The sequence below is a fragment of the Schistocerca cancellata genome, chromosome 6, assembly GCF_023864275.1.
Source record: "Schistocerca cancellata isolate TAMUIC-IGC-003103 chromosome 6, iqSchCanc2.1, whole genome shotgun sequence".
In the NCBI taxonomy this organism is placed as follows: domain Eukaryota; kingdom Metazoa; phylum Arthropoda; class Insecta; order Orthoptera; family Acrididae; genus Schistocerca; species Schistocerca cancellata.
This window is the reverse complement of record NC_064631.1, coordinates 217,327,828-217,352,020: the sequence shown is the minus strand read 5'-3', so window position 1 is coordinate 217,352,020 and position 24,193 is coordinate 217,327,828. Positions and strand designations below refer to the sequence as shown.

General features: G+C 39.1%; 1 protein-coding gene across 3 annotated transcripts in view; it reads left to right on the top strand.

The window, feature by feature from the left end:
- LOC126190890 (uncharacterized) overlaps positions 1-24,193 on the top strand; it is a 136,296-nt gene that overhangs the window by 55,756 nt on the left and 56,347 nt on the right. For all 3 annotated transcript variants that reach the window (XM_049931500.1, XM_049931499.1, XM_049931498.1), the window contains exons 4-6: positions 3,515-3,696; positions 10,617-10,812; positions 21,197-21,377. In XM_049931500.1, coding sequence (XP_049787457.1) covers positions 3,515-3,696; positions 10,617-10,812; positions 21,197-21,377 — 559 coding nt within the window. The remainder of the gene's footprint in view (positions 1-3,514; positions 3,697-10,616; positions 10,813-21,196; positions 21,378-24,193) is intronic.

Below are 24,193 nucleotides of genomic sequence, written 5' to 3'. Positions count from 1 at the left end.
GCAGTACATTGTTTATCAACATCACCACCTCTTCAGAAGCATTTTTCTCTCACATGCTTTTTGTGATACTTTCCTGTAGTTTCACGAGATGGCATTGTTTCTCTGATGAGCTACTTTATCATGAAAGGGCACTTCTGTAACATTGTTCTCAAAGTTTAAAAATTTTCTTCTACATTTTTCACTTGAGAAATATGCTACTTCTGTCTTCAAGTTAGTTCAGTATTCTGTCTTTTTATTGAGGAAAATGTAGTAGTTAGTCCAATTTGAGATTATTTCTTTTAATTTTGTCCATTTTTACTCAGTTGTTCTTACAGTACTTCATATTGGTAGCAGTGAACAGGGAGAGGTCCCCCGTGGTGGGGCTGACATTTTGAAATTTTCTATACTGTGATGTAGATTAATATGCAGCCATTCATCCTGGTAAGTCATCATTGGTGAGTTACTGATGAAAAAAAAAATTGGGAATTTTGTGTGACAGTCAGTATCATTAATTTAGTACCTTCATATTGGCTGGTTGCTTGGAGTAATGGATAGGATAAAGCCCTGACATGGTCAAAATCATGGGTTCAAATCTTGTCAGATGCTTTAATTTTTTATTTTTAAATTTTTACCAATATTACTTTGATCATTATTTTTATTCAATTAATTGGTTTAAATGTGCGGTACCTTTGTTTCTGTTCCTTTATCACATCATTTTCATAATCATTTCAGCATCATTTCTCTCATTTTTTTCCTATCATTCTTTTTCCACTTGAATCTTTGTTCACATAATTTTAATTAATTTTATGTATTAATTTTGATTTAATTTCTTTCATCATCCTATTTTTCATTCATGTCATTGCAGTCATTGTATCTGTTCCTCAATTTTCATTTAAATCTTCATCTCCATTATTTTCTTCATAATGCCATAGGAATTTAGGCTATGTGTTTTAAATGTTTGTACAATGATTACCATCCAAAAAAGTAATCTTGTAATGAAAAATACATTTTTGACACTATTTCACAGTCAAAATAACTAGATTATTTTGTATTTTGTTTTTTAACTGATATATTGGTATTCGCAAATATTTAAATAGTATAACAGATAAATATAATTAAATTCACATTCACAAAAATTCCAAGTGGAAAAAGAATGATGTAAGGAAAAAATGAGAACAAGTGAAAAAATTCATAGTGTAATTTGTATGTGACAAAGGAATACAAATAAAAAATTACATTTAAACCAATTAATTGGATAAAATTGATGATCAAAATCATTTTGGTAAAGATTTAAATATAAAAAAAATTAAAACATTTGATGAAATTCGAGCCCATGACCTTCAGCATGTGAAGGTCTTAGTGTAACCATTACACCACAGTCTACATAAATATTAAGTGTACATAAAACCCCAAGTTTTTACTCATCAATTACTTGCAAATGAGGGCTCACCAGAGTGAGTATTTGGAATCTTGACCTACATCTGTATATAGATGGTTTCAAAAAGTTAAGTCAGTCATAGTGCACTCATGTTATAGAACAACATTAGGTTTTCATTGTAGATCAGATAATTGTGCCCATGAATTTACTATTTACTGCAATTTCTTCTGTAAACAATCACTTCTCTCGCTACTAAAATCAACTTTCTCTCACAATTTTCTTAACCTGTCTTCTGTTGATATTCGTAAACTTTCCACTTGCATGTTACATTCACTTTTTTCTTGTTATTATTACAGTACAAACAAACAATTGGAAATTGGAAATTTTATACTTAACTTATATAGAGACAGTGTTCAAAGAACTAATTGGCCTGACAGGTTTCCATGATGGTTGACAGCAAATCTTATGGATGCAGTTCAGTGATAACCAAACTATAGCTTGTCATTGTTTTTTACCCTGCAACCAGCGCCTTCTCCAAATTACATATCAGTGCCATCCACTATCAAGAAACCTCTGAAAAAAACTTAGTAGTATTGGGTACCAACTGTCACAAACAACATACAGGTTGTTCGGAAATTCCCATTACAAACTTCTAGGACTTGTAGAGGAAGTGAGTACATAACATTTTGAATAGGAATCCATGTCAGGGAACATGCTGTTTTTGTGCTACAGCTGTTTGAAAACATGTTTGCTAGGTAGGTATGCAACAGGGTAGTCGTGGTGTGGGTTGCCACATTGGATCGGCTGATGTCGTTTGACACCTATCGCATCTCTCTGACATGGTTGGAGTCTCGTCTCTCTCTGTGTGTGTGTGTGTGTGTGTGTGTGTGTGTGTGTGTGTGTGTGTGTGTGTGTGTGTGAGCACCAAGATTGAGTACACATTTGCAGGGTACACCAACATGACCCTTGTGGATGGTGAAGCTCACAGTAATGGAAGAGCTGCTCATTGCCTTTATCAAGATTGTTCTGCACAACATACGACTCCATTGCATAACGTTTTTGCCACAATTACGCAACTGCTTCGAGAAAGGGTACCTTCACCATCAGCAGGCATGACTGTGGTGCTCCAAGGAGATGCTGCACACCTGAATTGAAAGAGGCATTACTGCATCACATTGAAGAGAACCTGTTAACGAGTACAAGAGTAATGAGTGAAATTGTAAGAGATGTTATGTACTGGGTCATGCCTAATCAGTTATGCGTTTATAACATGTTTTAAATGGTTGTAGCACAGAAATGGTACATTTCCGAACATGAGTTCCAATTCATTTATCTACTCACTCTCCTTGACAAGTCCTAGAAGTTTGTAACTGGAATTTCCAAATGCCCTGTATACACACCTATAACGACACATTTGCCTTCATGTAGGAAGAGTCTCCACTCAATTATGCTCACTTGCAGAAGTTGTTAGTGCATTTGTGACAAAATTTTAATATGCAAATTTTTGTACTGTTTCCACAAAGTGGGCAGGACATGTAGCCTTACTCATTTGCTGATGGTATTGTAATAGACAGATGATATTATAAAATGTGGAAAAGTATCACGTGTGCATATGTCTGAAGGCTGAATGAAAGGTAAAGTGTAGATGAGGTCTTTATCCAGAAGTGAATGTTAAATGGCTTAAGATGATAAATGTTTTGGTTATAATTTTGTGTAGTCTGTAGACTCCTACATAATATGTCACTCTTTGAAAAAAAATGTATGGTTCATGGAGGTTTCTTTGTCCTTTATTATGTTTAAAGCTTCTCTTGAAATTTATTGGAATATATTTTACAGATTAAAAAAAATTGCTTTTGTATGATAAATATAGCTTTTAGGGAAAAAAACAGCAAACACGAAGTTATAACCATAAAGTCAATGTAACTATATCTTAAACATCAAAATACTATCCATGTATATTTATTAAAGAGGATACTATTTATTAGTAATTTCCACCACTTCACTCTGAAAACATGGCATTCCACATTCTATTGCAAAATTACATTCTGTCCATGTCACATTAGTTTTTGATACAATATAACTACTTATATATTTGATGTACTGAAGATCTGATGCAAAATATGTATTGGAACATGATTTGTGTTAAATTCTTTTCAGTGTCCAGTGGATGGTTGTGGACGATGTTTTACTACTATTTACAACTTGAATACACATGTAAAATTACATGAGCGTCCCGCAGTAATGGTTTGTCCTGTTGAATCCTGTGGTGCAAGATTTCAAACAAAAAGAAGCATGGAAGTTCATATGAGAACTCATGATAGTCTTCATGCTCCATACAAGTAAGTTCCCATAGCAGTAACACTGAAATTGCATGATGAGAGTTATGTAGACAGATTACCTTCATGTCTGTGAATTCAAGGGCACAATGCACTTTGACACTTCACTGTTAGCAATGAAGAATGCCTTTATTAAAGTCATTGGGCAAGAAAAAAAGGTAAAATGGACACATGTCCACAAAAGAAAATCAGAGCTACTGCTTGATGACAGGTCGCCATGTGAGTGAGAGCAGGAAAATAGTGGTGCCACCTGAGGTGAATTTGGTGCCTCAGTGCTTTGCAGAGATTCCTGTAAACCTGACGCTAAATGTCAGCAGTAGACATACACACACACACACACACACACACACACACACACACACACACACACACACACACACACACACATATATGCAAACACAACTTGCACACATGTCTGCAGTCTCAGAGAGCTGAAACCACACTGCGAGCTGCAGCACCAATGCATGATGGGAGTGGTGACTGGGTGGGGGTAAGGAGGAAGCTGGGGTGGGGAGGGGGAGGGATAGTATAATGGGAGTGGCAGATAGTAATGTGTTGCAGTTTAGATGGAGGGCAGGAGAGAAGGTGCGGAGGGGGGAGGGGGTAAGTAACGGAAAGGAGAGAAATAAAAATAAAAAGAACCTACACAATATACTCATCCATCCTTACACAACCTCTGCTCCCAATCCCTTACCTCATGGCTCATACCCCTGTAATAGCCCTAGATGCAAGACCTGTCCCATACATCCTCCTACCACCACTTACTCTAGTCCAGTCACTAACATCACCTATCCCATCCAAGGCAGGGCTACCTGTGAAACCAGTCATTTGATTTACAAGCTAAGCTGCAACTACTGTGCTGCATTCTATGTAGGCATGACAACCAACAAGCTGTCTGTCTGCATGAATGGCCACCGACAAACTGTGGCCAAAAAACAAGTGGAATACCCTGTTGCTGAACACGCTGCCAGAGATGATATCCCTCATCTCAATGACTGCTCCACAGCCTGTGCCATATGGGTCCTTCCCACCAACACCAGCTTTTCTGAATTGCGCAGGTGGGAACTTTCCCTGCAATACATCCTACATTCCCGTAACCCTCCTGGCCTCAACCTTCGTTAGTCACTGTCCCCACCCGTCCAGCCCCCTCCCTGTTCCCATTCCAGAACTACACAGCCGTCATTCCACCGCCACACCCAGTCTTTTAATTTCTTTTTATTTCTCTCCCCCCTCCGCACCTTCTCTGCTGCCCTCCGTCTAAACTGCAACACTTCACTGTCCACCACTCCCACCATACTATTCCTCCCCCTCCCCGCCCCAGCCTCCTCCTTACCCCCATTAAGTCGCCACTCCCATCATGCACTGGTGCTGCTGCTCGCAGTGTGGTTTTAGCTCTCTAAGACTGCAGACGTGTGTGTGTGTGTGTGTGTGTGTGTGTGTGTGTGTGTGTGTGTGTGTGTGTCTACTGCTGACAAAGGCCTTAATGACCGAAAGCTATAATTGTGTGAATCTTTATGTTGTGCCTATCACGACTTGGCATCTCCGCTGTATGGTGAGTAGCAACTTTCCTTTTCTGGTATTGTTACATTCCATCCTGGATTTTCCATTGTTCAATTTTTGTCTGATGCTAAATGTGTTTATCAGCAGTGGATGCTATGTGGAGTCTTCCACTGCTCCATTGTTTATTAGTGGCAGTTGCTTTGTGACAAGAATGTTGCCGTCAATCTAATTGTATAATGATACAGCCAAGTTTCCAGGAACATACTGCATATAGATACAGTACGTCTCCCCTCTTTAGGAAGAGATGGTGGAGCCGTCTAAAGATTTTGAACATTGGAGGTGGAGGGGCGCACCCCAAAGGCGAGATCTACGACATGACTCTGATGCAGATAAGACGATGAGCCGTAAGTGGCATCGGTGCCTGATGAGAGATGCCGCTCAACCAGTGGTGGCTGTCCAGACACGATGTTTCCGATAGCCCATTGCAGTGTGATGGGCCATGTAAATAATAGCTGCAGGGTCCCCCTGAGAGGGCAACTATGTAGAAGTGTTGCTGGATGGAGATAAGTGGATGGTGGTCTGCATCATACGAAGTCCTCTCCCTGAAAACACTTCCTGTAAATGAGACATGAGATGTAAATGCTCGGCCAACACTGCACTCCCTACAGGAGACAGAGGTGTGAGGATGGAAAGCTGGGACCCCAGGAAATGGCCCAGTCAGGGTTTGGTGAGAGCCCAACATGACCTACACACAACAGTGCCTGCAGGGTGTTGGGCATCAGCAGCTGATGAGAACAGGGCTCAACCAATGTCGGCTGCTGGTGGGTCAACGTGAGGTGCCTAGCAAGCCAAAGAATGATGGTGTAACTACAAGGTTGATGATGCCTGTGGGGTGATGGGTGTAAGCAATTGATGGGAGCCAGTCCAGCAAATTAGGCAGCTGGAACAAATCTGCCAATGGAAGCTCTGAGAATTGAGCCACAGGAGTGGCCAGCATAAGCCTTGAACTGAATGGTAAACACAGTGTGCTATGAGTGTGTTCGCGAGGCCAAAGGACTGACATAGAGGTTGAGAATTTCAGCAGTAATAAAGGACAAAGCAGAGGAATGCTGAGAAAAGTATGAAAAAGACAAGAGTCAGGAAAGTGGGGCAGTGACTTGGGAAGTGGCCAGGACGGGGGCGGGAGGTTGCTAGGTTGGAGGCTGGGGTGGCCGGGCCAGCTGTGGGAGTTGGCCATTGGTGAGTGGAGACAGTGGACTGACAGGTTCGGCCAGCTTAATTCCAGCAGCTCTTCCAAAACAAGCAAAAAGACCATGTCGTCAGGACTCCCAACACCAACACCAACACCAACACCACCACCACCACCAACAACAACAACAACCCCCATTCTTCTGGCTCCATTCTGTCTGCAAGAATCCTAATGCCTCATGTTAATAGTGCTGTTACATACTGGGAAGTCAAATGAAAATGAGACAGGTGGGAAAAAAAAAAGAAAAGTAAGTAAACTGTTCATTACTATTAATACATTGATAACTATTAATACATTTATCCCATCGAGAGAAAAAACAGATAATCACTGCCATCATGTAAAGATGTTTGCAGTTGCTTGTGCAACCATGATTATACCCATCTTTGCTTCATCTGAAGCAAATCGACGGCCACAAATGTCTTTGTTCAGGGCTCCAAAACTTTGGAAATAGCTTGAGAAGAAATCAGGACTGTGGAGGACGTATAAGGGCTTCCCAGCGAAACTTCTTCAGCATATCTAAACAACCTGCTGTGCTATTTGTTAGGCATGCTCGATGCAAGGACAGTGAGTTGTATTTGTGTGTTACTTTTTACTATGGAAACTAGAAAAGAGGAACAGCAAGATGTAATGCGTTTTTTGACTCTGGAAGGAGTGTCAGGAAGTGAAATTCATGTAGGAGTGTCTGCTGTGTATGGTGAACACATTATGTCATGGGCATGTATGTTTGTGTGCGAGAAATGATTTCTAGAATGTCAGATGTCATTGAAAGACAGAAGTTGGCCAGGACAGATTCATCATGTCATTACCCCTTCTGTCATTGCTGCAGTGAATGCTGCCATCAGAAATTACCGACAATAGATGCTGGAAACATTCACCTCATGTTGGGTGTCACACCATCATGACAGAGCAGCTGAAGCTCTTGAAAATCTATGTACATTTGATTCCCAAAGCCTGATGGAGCAGCAGAAGTTGAACATAATGCCAACATTACTGCAGCACCTGGAACGGTATTGCAATGAAGAATATTGTTTCCTGTCCCATAGAGGGGAGATGAAACTAGGAGTCATCATTTTGAGCTGAAGAGCAAGTATTGCAGTCGGCGGTGGGCCTCACCTCCAACCAAAGAAGTCCAAAGCCAACGATGTGCCAGCTCTGGGAAAGTCATGACGACCTCCTCCTCCTCCTCCTCCTCCTCCTCCTCACCCCCCCCCCCCCCCCTTTTTTACACTGCACTTCCCCGCTGCTCATTGATTTTCTGGAACATGGTGCCACAATTAACGTACAGCAGAAAATGGACACTTTGCAAAAGTTTGAGTGTGTCATCAAATCCAAACACCCAGGAATGTTGACAGATTTCATCATTCTGTTGGAGGATAATGCCAGCCCACATGTTACCAAGAATGTTTTCACTATGCTGCAGAAATTTCGCTGGGAAGCCCTTACACGTACTCCCTACAGTCCCAGTCTCTCCCTATGCAATTTCCACATTTGTGAAGTTGTGATGAAAGACATTCATGGCCAACGATTTGTTTCAGATAAAAGAGGTGCATGCCTGGGTACAATTATGATTCTGTAGACAACTGCAAACTTTTTTTCCATCAAGGCATTGACTTGACTTTCTTGTCTCACAGTGGGAGAACTGTGTTAACAGTTACTGTTATTACTTTCAAAATAATAAGTAGTTTATTTACTTTTTTCCATCCGTCTCGTTTTCATGCAACTACCCCTTATAAAACCTTGTGGACATACTCAGCATGTACAATTTGATGCCAAATGGATGTCTTTTATTTTGTGTATATTGTCTAAACACCATCCCCCTCCTCCCTCCCAGATAATTGATACATATAATGATACATCTCTTCGCACATAACACAGTGGATATAATCTATTCTGCTGTTGAAATAATTTATCATAGGTCATTTCTTGTATAACTGATCATCTGATTTCACATATCTGGGTGTGGTTTATTAGCAAAATTTAACAAGTGTAAGATGATCACATATTTGTATCTGGTCATGTATCTTTATTTCCAAACAACAGGTCTTTCTTAAGGTTGTCTCGTTGTTAGAAGATCTTATATTGCTCACATGTAATGAAATTCGTAAGAAGACAAATTTTCCAGTCACAAATTATAGATGTGTCCATCACATTTTCACTCAGATATGTACCCCTGCATTGTCATTCATTTCATCAACTGCAAACTGTAGTATGTCATTGGTAAGCTGTAGCCTAAGAAAATCCATTTGCTTACATCTACATACATACTCCACAAGCCATTGTATGGCATATGGCGGTGGATACCATGTACCACGACTAGGCATTTCCTTTCCTGTTCCACTCATAAATAGAGCAGGGGAAAAAAGATTGTCTATAAGCCTCAGTAAGAGCCCTGATTCCTCTCATCTTATCTTTCTCGTCTTTACATAAAATATATTTTGGTGGCAGTAGTATCATTCTGCAGTAGCCTGAAATGCCGATTCTCTAAATTTCCTCCATAGTGTCTCAAGAAAAGAATATTGTCTTGACTCCAGGGATTCCTATTTGACTTCACAAAGCGCCTCCATAACACCTTCGTGCTACTCGAACCTACCGGTAATAAATCTAGCAACCTGCCTCTAAATTTCTTTGATGTCTTCCTTTAATAAGGCCTACGGGGGATGCCAGACACTAGAACAGTGCTCAAGAATGGGTCACGCTACTGTTCTATGCAGCATCTCATTCATAAATGAGCTACACTTTTCCAGAATCATTCCAATAATACAGAGTCGACCACTCACCTTCCCTTCTACCAACCAGATGTGCTCATTCCATTTCGTATTCAGTGTCAACTTTATAACGTTATGCCTAGATATTTAGTTCATATGACTGTGTGAAGCAGCATGCTACTAATGGTGTATTCAAACATTATAGGATTGTTTTTCCCACTCATCCATATTAACTTACATTTTTCTACATTTAGAGAAAGCTGAAGCTGCCACTCATTGCACCAAATAAATTCTCTCTGTCATCCTGTATCCTCGTACAGTCAGTCAAGGATGACAGCTTCCCATACACCACAGTGTCATCAGCAAACATGCGCAAATTGCTGCTCATTCTGTCCATCAGATCATTTATTTATAAGGGGGATAAAGTACCCAGTTGTGAGATGGTGCACACAGAAAACGAACTGCTCAGGTAGCACTGAGCCGTTGAAATTTATTTCTATAAAAAGAAAAAAAAAAATGAAAAACAGATTCTCAGTGAAATGAGTGTAAGAGATTTTCCTGATCAATTAAAGAAATGTCACTCATTGAATATAGTTTTACAAAGGTGCAAAAAAAATCACACAATCTGTCACCTGGGTTATTCTGCATAGTTGGAATCGGTCATGGTAATAATTGGTGGTTGCACTGGTGTTGTCTGGTCCTATAGTGCTGTATTAGAGACTTATTGTTTTACTTGGAATCAGACTCAGCGTCAGACTGCCTGCCGGCTTTCACCTCTCAGCAGTGTAAGGAGTCACCAGAAACAATGTGTGGTTCAGATTCAGTGTTAAACAGTAAGTCCCCTTTCACCAGGTGGATAACTGGGATATGTTAGGGACATACAAGTTGTCAAAGTGAAGATGGTGCTCCAAGCCATTGAACCACATGAAAAAAATGATGATGATGATGAGGAGGAGGAGGAGGAGGAGGAGGAGGAGGAGGAGGAGGAGCTGCTATGTGCGTATCACAACAACGTAAGTCCTACTCGCACTTTTGTTAAATCCCTGAGTAGCCTACTAAATTAAGCATGTCTTCTTTGTTTTTTCACTCTTGGCATTTAGTTTTTTGCAATTCTCATCTTATTGGTTCTTTTGTTTTAAATCCTTTCTTGGACAATTCCTTTCATTGTGAAATGTAGTAATAATTAACACTTTGATAATTATGTTACTGTTTCATTTAACAGTGCTTTCATGTAAGAGAGAAGATCTATATAATAAGTGTGCAGTAGTAAATGAATGTGTGTGCTTCCCACAAAAAGCTGTGTGTCAGAAACGTAAGTTACTGTGAGCTCTATTAGTCGTATTTATGACTTGTTGTATACTGTGAAAAGTGATACACATTTTTAATGCAGTTCTGTTTATCTTATTATGTGCTTAGTGTCTCCATTTACAATTTCTGATATTCAACTGAGATTGACTTTCACATTTTAGGTGCCCATTTGAAGGTTGTGGCAAGCTATATTATTCATCAAATTGCCTTCACTCTCATTCTCGTGTTCATCTGCATAAAGAAGAAGAACTGCGCTGCCCTTGGGAAGGTTGTGGAAAGTTATTTGATCAACCTTGTAGACTAAAAGCTCATATGAGGATACACACTGGTGTCAAGCCATATAAATGCACATTTAAGGTAACCAGTTCCACAGAATATTTTGTATCTTACCATACCTCCCCACTGGTCCTGCAATGTTATCACTGGTATGTCACAATTTCCTACTTGTGTGAATTAAATTTTGATTTCTTCTATGAACTGTATAGTTCAGTGTGAGTGATACTGAGAGAAAAGTCTGTGCAAAGCAAAAACCTTCTGTGATTCTGGGGCATCAGTCACCTGTATGTTTTATCACATTTATTTCAGTATGTAGGGTGATAGTTGTAGTGATCTTGGTTTGTAAGAGTTGCAAATATAATGTTTCTGGACAATGTGGATTAGTCACACTCCTCTTCAGGTAAACTGTCAAAAAAAGTTTCCTAGCTGATGCAAGGTGACCCCTTGTGGCATGCCGTGCCAGAGTGTCTCAAAAATAAATTGTACTCCCACACCACAAGAAACAATAATGATGTTATATGTTATCCAAATAGATTTTATCATGCTCTTAGCAGTTTCCTCTGCCTAAGTTTGCACAAGGTCCAACGGAATATGTTCTTCAGTGACAACTTTTCTTGCTATACAGGTCATATTGTCACACCTTTCACACTATTTAATGTAGATAAAAAATCTACTTACCAAATGGTGGCAGGAGAACACACTTATAGAGAAGCTTTTATGTGTGCACACTTTCAGAGCCACTGGTTCAGAGAGCTTGCATACGTAGAATCTTTTTCATATACATAGCTTAAGTAATGCAAAAGAGTTGCACAATTCTCGTATTAACCTAACATTTTTTTCTTCCAAGTAATTCATGGGAATGCGGCTGTTCAAAACTCAAGACAACCACAGATATTTTGACCGGCACGAATGATGCAAGAGATTGCAGCTAAATCTTCTGACAAACTTTCAGAATATGGAGTGACATGGGCCATGTGAACTAAGGTCAAAGTACCCCTTTACACTGAGCTGGTTGGTGACAACTGTCAGCCTGATACAGATCAGTACAAGTTTCTTCCTATAAATAGCACATCCAAACAAACCACAATACTTCCTCCTGACCAATACATCAAGGAAGGGGGAGGCAGCCATCCTTTTTCACCTCCATAGTGAAACAAATATTTAGGTTGACTGAATTTATATTTTCTAAAAAAACTGTGCAAATTATCTCTTCCATGAAGCCAAATAACAATAGTGCCATCTATGTATGTAAAAAAGAATGGAAGTTTCAGTGCTGATGACTCCAGGGCACATACATGAAATCTTATATCAAAAAATTGGCAAAATAGTTAATAAAGTACCCCCTGACAATCCCATCCATCTGCCCATAGAACTGATCACTCAGTAGAAAACAGAAAGAAACATAAGTGATATCTGGCATTCCCCAAAGAAGTGTTGCATGCCCTCTGCTGTTCCTAATCTATATACATTATTTAGGTAACAATCTGAGCAGCCCTCTTAGATTGTTTGCAGGTGATACTATCGTCAAAATCAACTGTAAAATGATTTAAACAAAATGTCTGTATGGTGTGAAAAATGGCAATCGACCCTAAATAATGGAAAGTGTGAGGTCATCCACATGAGTACTAAAAGGAATCAGTTAAATTTCGGTTACACAGTAAATCACGCAAATCTAATGGGTGTCAATTCAACTAAATACCTTGGGATAACAATTATGAACAACTTAAATGTAACAGTCACATAGATAATACTGTGGGGAAGCCAAATAGAGATGGTGTTCTATTCACAGTTAGAAGATGCAGTAAATCTGCTAAAGAGATTGTCTAGCCTACGCTTGTCTGTCCTCTGCTAGAGTATTGCTGTATGGTATGAAATCCTTACCAAATAGGATTGATGGAGGACATCGAAAAAGTTCAAAAAGAGGACAGTTCTTTTTGTATTATCGCAAAATAGGGGAGAGATTGTCACAGATGACACGGGTTGGAGGCATTCTTCATTTCTTTTCACAAAACTTTAACTTTCTTCTTCAAATGCAAAAATATTTTGTTGACGCCCACATACATAGAGAGAAAGATTATTGTAATAAAATAAGAGAAATCAGAGCCCACCAGGAAAGACTTAAATGTTAATTTTTCCTATGCTCTGTCTGAGAGTGGAACGTTAGAGCAATAGTGTGAAAATGGTTCAGTGAACCCTCTGCCATGCACTTAACTGTGAATTACGGAGCGGTCATATAGATGTAGGTGTAGCAGGGGAAGTCAAACATGTGTCAAAACAGGTTAGTTATCTAACATGAAATCTAGCCTTAATGAATTAAACAGAACAACACAACTTAGGAGAGAGACAATATTAAACTTACTAAAATACCAGAGTCATTCAGATACAAACTGTCTAATTGATGTGTGAAATGTGCCAAATTCCTAACATGACATACTCAACAGAATAGCTAAGTGTTTAGCTATACATTACATTGGAGGACCTGTATTATTGAGAATAGGCCGTAGATGAATCCCTTCCTTCTTTGTAAGACTGTGTAGTGTAGGGGTGACAGCACTGTTAGAATGAAGTCATTTGAAGGTATCTTGCATCAAGGAAATTAACTTCGCAAATGTGTTAGTCTTCCTCACAAACCTTTTTGTTGGGTCAGTACTAAATCTGCTATAAACAGGATCAGATAGTAAAAGTAAAATCAAAAAGTAAAAGTAAAAGGTAGTTTAAAAACATCCTGTTTGACAGGATATATAAACTCATCATCAGAACCATGGAGACCAGAGTATAAAGAATAAGCATCACGCAGACTTGTAACAGCCGAGCAATAATGGGTCAGCGTTTGTGATACTTACTCATCAATTGTTGATTAATATTTCACTGTCGCTAATATTTGGCATTGGTCACCTTTGTTTGTGTGGTGACACTACTTGTTTATGGTCTCCTTTTAGTTTACTGGTTAGTGTGCCCTTGCTGACCAAAGGTTTAAAATGCCATGTTCAGGATTCCCTCATTTCATTTATGCCATGAGAATGATGGGCTGTTCAATTGCCAAAAATAGATGCAGTTGTTGCCTGGCCACATTCCCACAAGTTATTTGAATATTCTATACTGTAAGAAGCACAACTTACATACAACAATTTTTTTATCAAAAGGAGAATGCACTGGAGAAAACTCTAAAATTATACGAGTCAAAATGCCTGGCCAATATTTACCTTGAGATGGTACAGCCAGTACCCACATTTAAAAGTAGAAATAGCTATTCTTAGCCTTCTTCTCCTTTCTTTCTCACATCAGGTAGGCTTCTGTCAGCCTCAGGTTTGACTGCCTATCCCTCATTTCCAGCCTTCTAAAACCTATATACGGTATCTTTCATCCTTGAAGAAGTAACTCAGTTCTGAAAGCAAGGAATAGTTTTCTCTACCTTTAATCTGCCCATTGTCAGTACTCTAATTTCACTTCCTGAAAAGTTATTTTTGTACTGTTGTATAAACTTGTGTGTAAACAATTAGATTGTGACCATATTTAAATACAAATCCCATTAGGGCAGTCTCATCTCAAATTGTACAGAACATGTCAATTCATGATCTCTGAAAAAAATACACATTTTACCTCTACATCATGTGTGTTAGGAAATAAAATATTTTAATTTCATCTTCATTTTTATAACTGGAACAATGCATATTTTAAAAAGTTGAAAAATCAAAAAAACACATTTTTATGAGTTTTTATGAATTATTTACTCAAAAATCCCCTCACAAAATTTATGAAAATGGACAATATATTGTTTGATCAATGTATTAATAGTTACTGCAATCAAATTGTGCAATATTTTTCTGTGTAAAGTATGAGAAATTGTCCAACATTCTGCATATTTTGCATCATTGAATTTCTAGTGTAAAATGTGCATGTTGGCAACTCTGTTTCCTGTTGGCAACTCTGTTTCCAGCTCTTCTGTTTTTAAGAAACAAGTGAGAACTTGCACATGAATCATCCTACATAGAGTTTTGTGTTTGATCTCAACTTTTTGTTAGATACAATGTTTGTGAGGAAATACAGTTGTGAAAGGGTGAGGTGTGTAAAGACTATGGAAACAACACGAGATGGTGAGGTTTAAGAAATGTGAAGTCAGGAGGTTAGACATTGGGTAGAGGGGGGAGGGGGTAGTGGAAAAGGATAGAGGTAAAAAGACTGTGGGTGAACTGGTCGAATAGAGGGATGTCTAGTCTGAAATCGGAACAGGAAAGGGGGTAGGTGGGTAAGGACAACGACTAATGAAGACTGAGGCCAGTAGGGTTATGGGAATGTAGGATTTATTGCAGGGAGAGTTCCCACCTGTGCAGTTGAGAAAAGCTGGTGTTCATGGGAAGGATCCAGGTGGCATAGGTAGTGAAGCAGTTATTGGAATGAAGAATGCCATGTTGGGCAGCATGCTCAGCAACTGAGTGGTCAGCTGTTTCTTGACCACAGTTTGTCAGTGGCCATTCATGTAGACAGACAGCTTGTTGGTTGATACCACAAAGAATGCAGCAGAGTTGTTGCAGCTTAGCTTGTAGAACACATGACTGGTTTCACAGGTTGTCCTGCCTTTGATTGGTTAGGTGATGCTTGTGACTGGACTGGAGTAGGTGGTGATGGGAGAATGTATGGGACAGGTCCTGCATCTAGGACTATTACAGGGATAGGAGTCATGAGGCAAGGAATGGGAGCAGGGGTTGTGTAGGCATGGACAAGGATATTATGTGGGTTCAGTGGGCAGCAGAATACCACTTGGGAGGGGTGGGACTATGAGAGGTAGTCGAAACACTGACACAGAATATGATTCAGTTGCTCCAGTCAGTGCTAGTGAATCACAAGGGGAATGCTCCTCTGTGGCCAGATGGTGAGACTTTGGGAGGTGGTGGGTGACTGGAGATATAAGGCACAGGATATCTGTTTTTGTACCAGCTTGGGAGGGTAATTACAGTCTGTGAAGGCCTCAGTGAGACCCTTGGTTTATTTCAAGAGGGACTGCTTGTCACTACAGATGCAATGGCCATCGGTGGCTAGGCTGTATGGAAGGGATTTCTTTGTATGCAATAGGTGGCAGCTGTTGAAGTGGAGGTATTACTGGAGGTTGGTTGGTTTGGTATGGATGGTGGTACTGATGTAACCATCTTTGAGGTAGAGGTCACCACCGAGGAAAGTGCCTTGTTGAGCTGAGAAGGATCAGATGAAGCAAATGGGGGAGAAGGTGTTGTGGTTATGGAGGAGTGTGGACAGCGTTTCCTCGCCATGATCCAGATCATGAAGATATCATCAATGAATTTGAACCAGGTGAGGAATTTGGAATTTCAGGGTATTTGGAAGGATTCTTGTACATAACCCATGAATAGGTCGGCACAGGTTGGTGCCATGCTGGTGTCCATTGCCGTAACTGGGATTGGTTTGTAGGTGATGCCTTCAAAGGAGAAGTAATTTTCAGTGAGGATATAGTTTGTCATGGTGACCAAGAAGAAGGTTGTGGGTTTGGAGGTCATCGAGCATTTGTAAAGATAGTGTTCAGTAGCAGTAAATCCATGGGAATTAGGAATGTCTGTGTAAGGAAAGGGAGGTAGCATCAATAGTGGTGGCAGGGCACCATGTGGTAAAGGAAAAGGAACTGTGGAAAGTTGGCGGAGGAAATGGTTAGTATCTTTTATACAGGAGATAAGGTTGTGGGTAATAGACTGAAGGTGTTGGTGTATGAGAGCAGAGTGTATTTCAGTGGGGGCACAGTAACCAGCCACAATGAGGTGTACCAGGAGGGTGGATTTATGGACTTCAGGGAGCATGTGAAGGGTAGGAGTGTGGGGAATGGTAGGGGTGAGGAAAGAGATGGACTCTGGGGAGAGGTTCTGGGATGGGCCTAAGGGTCTAAAGATTCATATGGCTGTAGGCATATGTTTGGCACCAACTTATGCCAACATATTCATGGGCTATCCAGAGGAATCCTTCCAAACACCCAGAATCCCAAATTCAGATTCATTTATGACATCTTTGTGATTTGGATTGATGGTAAATACACCCTATCAGCATTCCTCCAGAATCTCAGCACCTTTTCCCCAATATGCTTCACTGGTCCTCCTCAACCCAACAAGCCAACTTCCTCAGTGTTGACCTCCACCTTACAGATGGCTACATCAGTACCTACTAACCACCAGTAATACCTCCACTTTGACAGCTGCTACCCATTCAATACCAAGAAGTCCGTTCCATACAACATCACACCTGTCACCGTCACATCTGTAGTGACAAGCAGTCCCTCTTGAAAAATACCAAGGGTCTCACTGAACCCTTCACATACTGTAATTACCCTCCCAACCTTGTACAAAAACAGATCTCCTGTGGCTTATGTCTCCAGTCACCCACAACTTCTCAAAGACCCACTGTCTGGCCACAGAGGAGCATTCCCCTCATGACTCAGTAGCTCCCAGGACTGGAGCAAGTGAATCACAATCTCCATCATGCGCTGAAATGAAGAATGTCCTACCTACTAACCCATCAACCCCTCCACATTGGTACTCCGCCACCCACCAAATCAACACAATTTCTTCATCCATCCCTACACAACCCTGCTCCCAACCCCTTTTCTCATGACTCATATACCTGTAGTAGATCCTGATGCAAGACCTGTCCCTTACATCCTCCCACCACCACCTACTTCAGTCCAGTCACAAGCGTAACCTATCCAATCAAAGGAAGGCTACCTGTGAAACCAACCATGTAATCTACAAGCTACTAAGCTGCAACCACTCTGCTGCATTCTTTGTGGTGGCAACCAACAAGCTGTCTGTCCTTATGAATGACCACCGTCAAATTGCGGCCAAGCAACAGCTGATCAACTAGTTGCTGAGCATGCTGCCCAACAACGCATTATTCATTTCAATGAGTGCTTCACAGCCTGTGCCATCTGGATCCTTTCCACTAACACTGGCTTTTCTCAATTGCACAGGTGGGAACTCTCCCTGCAGTATATCCTACATTTCCATAACCTTAATGGCCTCAACCTTCATTAGTTTTTGTCCTTACCCATTTCAGACTAGACAGCTCTCTATTACATCAACACACCCATAGTCTTTCTTCTTCTCTCCTTTTCTCCTGCCTTCCCCCCCCCCCCCCCCCCCCCCCCTCTGCCCTGACCTAACCTCCCAACTGCACCCAGCTGCCCTATGCTTTCCCCAACTCATCCCTGTATACTCCCACAGCAATACTTCACCGTCTCCCACCTCTACCCTGCCATCCCTCCCTATCCTTGCCCCCAGCTTCCCCTCCCTCTCTCTCTCTCTCTCTCTCTCTCTCTCTCTCTCTCTCTCTCTCTCTGCTAACTTGCTGACAGTCTTTTCGTAGTGCCTATCTGTGACTCAGCATCTACGCTACATGGTTAGTAGCAGCTATCCTTTTCATAATATTGTTATTATTTTTTATATGTAACTTTTTATAAAATATTTGAATAAAATGAACGGTTATTTCCCCACTCACTTAAATAATTTTGAGTGAGGTATGCTAGTTTTGCATTACATTTACTCAAGTTCAGCACTCAATTTAAATTTTTAAGTGTCTAGAATTTTTTTTATCTTGAGAGTAGCTAACTCTAAAATAAAAATTTTGCACTGTAGAATATTGCCTGCCCTGATTGTACATTTCATAAGTACAATGAACAACTAACATACATGCAATTTTTAGAATATTCAGAGTGGGTATTTTAGAGAGAAGAATTTATAGAGATTCAAAAAATTTCAGATTCTCTTGTCTTTATGTTGAAATATTTTCATAGTTTAAGAATTTCAGGCATTAATGTCATAGCTGATAGTTAGCAGTCTTTCCACTTTATCATTTCTCAAGGCAGTTAACATCTTGTGTCTGTTAGTATTTTCAAAACATAACTTTGAAGTTTGCTACTAGTTACAAATTTTCATAGTTTATTTTTCCAAATTAAAACTGAAAAAAGCTCAGAAGTATGTATGTGTTAATCATGTCTGATAGTATTGTGAACAAGATTTGTATTAAAAATAATTTCAGATATCTATCACTTGTAGTTTTTATTTGCAATTTTTTTCTTTTTTCTTTTGTTACGACATTTTCACAGATACTCTCATTTAAAGAGGTCTATAATGTTTAACCAAATCATCAGAAAATCAAAATATTTTATTTTTTGACAGGTGTCTTGTCGAACTTCGACCTTTATTTCTTTCAGAAAACTTTGAAATAGTGATGCGACACATTCAGTCTTGACCTGTACGATTTGAAATGAAATCACCCATTAAACAGTATGTAAAAACTTGTTCTGTATCATTATAGTGACCAAGGCTTTAGCCAGGATTTTGTCATCAGAAGGGGGGGGATTCCTTAAAGAGGACCTTAAAACGGCTCATGTTTTTCGTTTATTATGAAACAACCCAAAAGCACATTTAAATATGTCTATATTTGGCAATACAATAAATTCACTCTCCTGCCAAATGAATTGTAATACAATGTATTGGCCGTTTGCTAACAAAACACAGATCTGTCTTCTAATTTAAGGCTCACTCCTGCAGAGCAAAAGAATCTTAATGTTGGGTTGAATAACTTATAGAGTTAAATGGACTCAAATCTATTTTGACAATAGCTATTTTCTCCTACTAGAATATTGTAGTTAGATCTGAAACAAAACTTATCTGAAGCCAGGTTCGGACTCCTTCAGCATATCAGAGCATCCCAAGTACCTAAATTCAGTTTCAGATTTTTTTTAAATCTTTAATTTACAGAATGAAATTTTCACTCTGCAGCGGACTGTGTGCTGATATGAAGCTTCCTGGCAGATTATAACTGTGTGCCAGACCAAGACTAGAACTCGGGATCTTTGCCATTTGGTCTGGCACACAGTTTTAATCTTCTAGTTTCATAACTTTAATGTACTCAAAATGCTTCAATTTCCTGAAGTGATGAAGAACGTTCTCAAAATTACTATTTCAACAGTCAGCTTGAAACTATAGCAGCCAGATTTATTTGTAAAACAAAACGGAACACAAAAATACAATAATTTTGTGATCTTAACACTGATTCACGCATTGATTTCAACTAGACTTTTAGTATATGTGACCTCATAAATGAGTTTGTATTTATCCATAATAATATGGTTATAAAGTCTTTGATGCTAATAAGCTCTACTGTGATGTACAACATACTTTGTTGTTAGTATGATGTTGATTTACAAATACATTAGAGTTGTGATGGTTGGACTCTGTGTTCTAAGGATATTACGAATAAGATATTTTGCAGTAGAATATCATGCTTCTAGTAAAACTTGAAGACATGCCATATCGCCATTCAAGAAGTGAACCATCTTTATGCACAGGCACATAGTACAAAAAGACGATCAATAGCTGCCTCCCAATGTAAATATTGCTGAAATATGCATATTGTTGAAGTGTTACATAAACCACCATTAAAATTAAATACTGTCCGCCAGAGAAATAAGTTAGTATTCTCCAAATCAAGATAAGTATTGTTACAAAAATAATGAAAAAATTATTTTTTGTATCATTTTCTCTACGACTTGTAAACATTACACTCCGAAGGTAATGACAGAACATCTGAAAAAATAAAAACTACAAAACAAAAGAATGTGAGTAAAAACAATTAATTTTAATAAATAGATTAAAGCAATATTTAATCCATAGTTCAGTCACAAAAATCATTACGTGAATTTTTTGTGTATGAACTATTTTTAGATGATAGCAACAGCCAAGTTATAAACTGAGTTAACGAATTTGACTAAAAATATTTTAATGTAGTACAACAAAATGAAAGTGTTGTTTCCTTACACTATCCATGTTATATAAAGTCAGAATCGTGATTGAAGGTTAGATAGGTCTGTCAAATAAAAAATAAAAATTTCTTTTACATTAATGATATACTTCTTAGACAATTAATTATTTAAAAATATGTTTAATGTAATTGAACTTTATTACAAATTTTGTTAAGTTACATTGAATTTGTTTATATGCTCTTAGAAGTACCACAGAACTGGACTTGACAACTATAGTAAAAATCTTTGTTTCCTTTCTCTTGCCATGACATTTAAGACATCACAAGCTGTAAAAGTAAGAGACTGCTGTATTGAAATTAAGACTACTCAGCTCAAATAAGGCTCTCAATGTACAGTACTTCATCTTGGCTAAAATAAGGATGTGTAGCAGCTGATAATGCTGTCGATGTAGCAATAGTTTGAATCTATCTATGGCCTTGTTGGCTGTCGGTAGTATGTATCTCTTTTTGCCATATTATTGAAAATCAAAATATCTTTCAGTTTCACTATATGGCAGCTAGGTCACACATAACTTCATTTATGTGACAGAGGGGGTCGGGACCCACTCATAGGCTATGTTCTTGCAGTAACCAGTCAAAAACACAATTAAATTAACTAAACTAAACTACATTAGATTTGTTTTTACCCAATGTTCTCTCTTCCCACCAGGACTGCACCTGGGCATTTGAAAGTGCAAGCAAACTGAAGCGCCATCAGTATAAGCATACTAATGAAAGGAAATACCACTGTATGATGGATGGATGTGGCAAGTCTTTCTTACGATCAGAACACTTAAAGGAACACACTCTAACACACATGCCAGAAAGAACTTTCAAATGCCCTGTTGAAAGTAAGTATTTCACAAAGACAAATAAGTGCTATTATATGAGACATCTCACGGGGCATAGCTTTAAAAAAACTACTCACGATATTTATAGTGGCAGAGAAGTAGCAAATTACTAGTCACCAAATGAGAAATAACTAGAGTAGAGCTGACATATATTTCTAAAATACAGTACTCTCATCCTTTCAGAATTTTTTAAGATTCCTCCATAGCATAGAAGTACCTAGCAAAAATAGAAAGAGTGCTGCAGATGTTTTCAAAATGATGAGGCATTCCAAACTCTGAATTTAGGAGACAAGCAGCAAAATTCTTAAAAGTAAAAGTGTACAAATACTCGTGCTGTACAGTACTGTAGTAATCTGTACTAGTCAGTAAAACATGAAAACAGTTGCCAAAGTTTACTTGAGGACACTGTCCCCCAGTGAGCTTCCAGTCTTGTCCAAAGGCTTTACCTGCTAAAATACTCTTCTGTTCAATTGTTTTGACTTTGTTAATAATATTTGGTTTTGAAATTATATTTTAATATAAATTTTTTCATACACATACACAAAATGAGCCAAAATAGGGTGCATAATTATGTTATGAACAATTTTATCCACCATCGAAGTGTGAACCTCGGAACTATACTGTGACAAACTTCAGTAGCTCCACATGTGCCAGTCCTTCCTTTCTCAGCTTCGATCCTAATTTCAATTCAAGTTTTGCTGAAAGCTGGCCTACAAAAATGAAAGATAGTTCCACCAAAAAGCTGCATTGTGACTTAATGTATTCAATGACTAGATTTGACAGTATTTTCATCCTTTGGACAAGCCCACTAACTCAGCTACTTGATCAAAAAAGTGTACCAAAATCATGCATTTGACATTATTTAAAGGCATATAGAAATTAGATAGTAGAATTTACAGTCAGTCATATTAGCTGGCTAGGACAAGCTGCTGTTGTCAAATGCCCTGAAGCTTTAAGCATTGAAGAAGTGTTTATAAATGTTCCTACATACATAAACAATGCAGCTTAATAATGTAGCATATGAAAGACATCTTTATATTAGTACATGAAATGTATAAATAATACCACCCCACATTTTCTTTTGTAATTTACATAGACCACTGATAACACGAAGTTTATGAAATCTACAATAAGAAAGTTCTTCATTAAAAGATGAAGATAGATTTTTATAAACACACATACAACTGCCATATGGTGCAAAGTGAATGTTGTTCAACCTGCCAACATGGCAGAGGCCGAAGAACATGGTAAAAACCATCAGTGGATGTGTAAATGATTAAGCCTTCCAATTCCCTGAAAGCAGTAAAATTGCCACCATAGTTTGTTAGTGTTGATCATGTTTAGTGTTGTTACCAGGCCTGGTAGGGTATATAAGGAGCATGAATAGCATCAAATGTTGAGTGATCACTTTGAAGGACGCAGTGATGCTGCTACGTATGTGTTTGAAGTGGCATTATCAGCATCTGACAGTTTGAAAGGGGCCTATCCATTTGGCTGGATGGTCAAATTGTGCAGTGTTCAGATCTGTGGTGCATTTATGTGGCACTGCACTGACAATGGACTGCATGGGAAGGGCAAGTGTACTCATGGTCAAGCTTCCATTTAACACTGACCACTACAAGGCAGGCTCACCATATTGTGCATCAAGCACACCGTAACCCTTTCAGTCTGCACCTTCCGTCTGAGAATGTAAAAGACTGCAGCGTTCGGCATCATCCCACACCATTGCTCATTGACTAGCACCAGCTAGACTAGGGAATTATCATACTACATGTAGGCTGCTGTTAACACCGCAACACAAACTGCTGTGTTTGGAGTGGTGCCAAGACTGGGAAACATGGAGTGCTGATGACTGGCATTGTGTGTTCAATTTTGGTAAACATTTTTGGAAAACAGTGATCAATTAATTATTATATTTTGACTAAAGTTCAGTCTTGATCACACCATTTATGTTTTAATGATACAGGTAACCGGTTTCGGTTCTTTTTACAAAACCATCATCAGACCCATGGCTCCCTTAGGATGGTAGGCGGAGCTCTCCTCGCTGCTACGCAGTCAACTGAAAGAACCGAAACCGGTTACCTATATCATTAAAACATAAATGGTGTGATCAAGACTGAACTTTAGTCAAAATATAATTGTGTGTTCAGCTGTGAATTGTGGTTATGCACTACCCTGGATGACCATTGTGGGTGAGTATGGCTGTGACCTGAGGAGATATACCATTTTCCAATGTTTTTCTGGCATCATGGTGTGGGAAACCAATGAGTATGACTTCAGATCACGGCTGGTAGGGATTGAGAGAACTCTAATCGCACAACAATATGTCACAGCTATCATGCATTCTCATGAGTTACCTATCATGTCATGCATTTTTCAACAGGACAGTGCTCATCCACACACATAGCTTGTGTGTGTATGAACATGTGGCTTTGAAGTACTCCCAAGAGGAGCAAGAACCTCACACCTCTCCTTGATAGAACATGTGGGATCAGCTTGGATGTCAGCTCCATTTCACATCCAGTATATCAAGGACCAGTTACAACATACATGGGAAAACTTGCCTCAGAATAGGATACAAGGACCTTATGACAACCTTCCCAACCAATCAGTGCACGCATCCATGCCAGAGGGTGTGTGTGTGGGGAGGGGGGGGGGGGGTGCAAAATCATACTGGTAAGTGGGCTTATAATGCCAGTTCTTTTGCAAATTTAACAGAATTTTATAATAACTGAAATAAATTATGTACCCTCTCGACCTACCCTAAAAATTTAATTTCGTTTCCTCCTCCACTTCTGTAATGTATGCCTCACTGT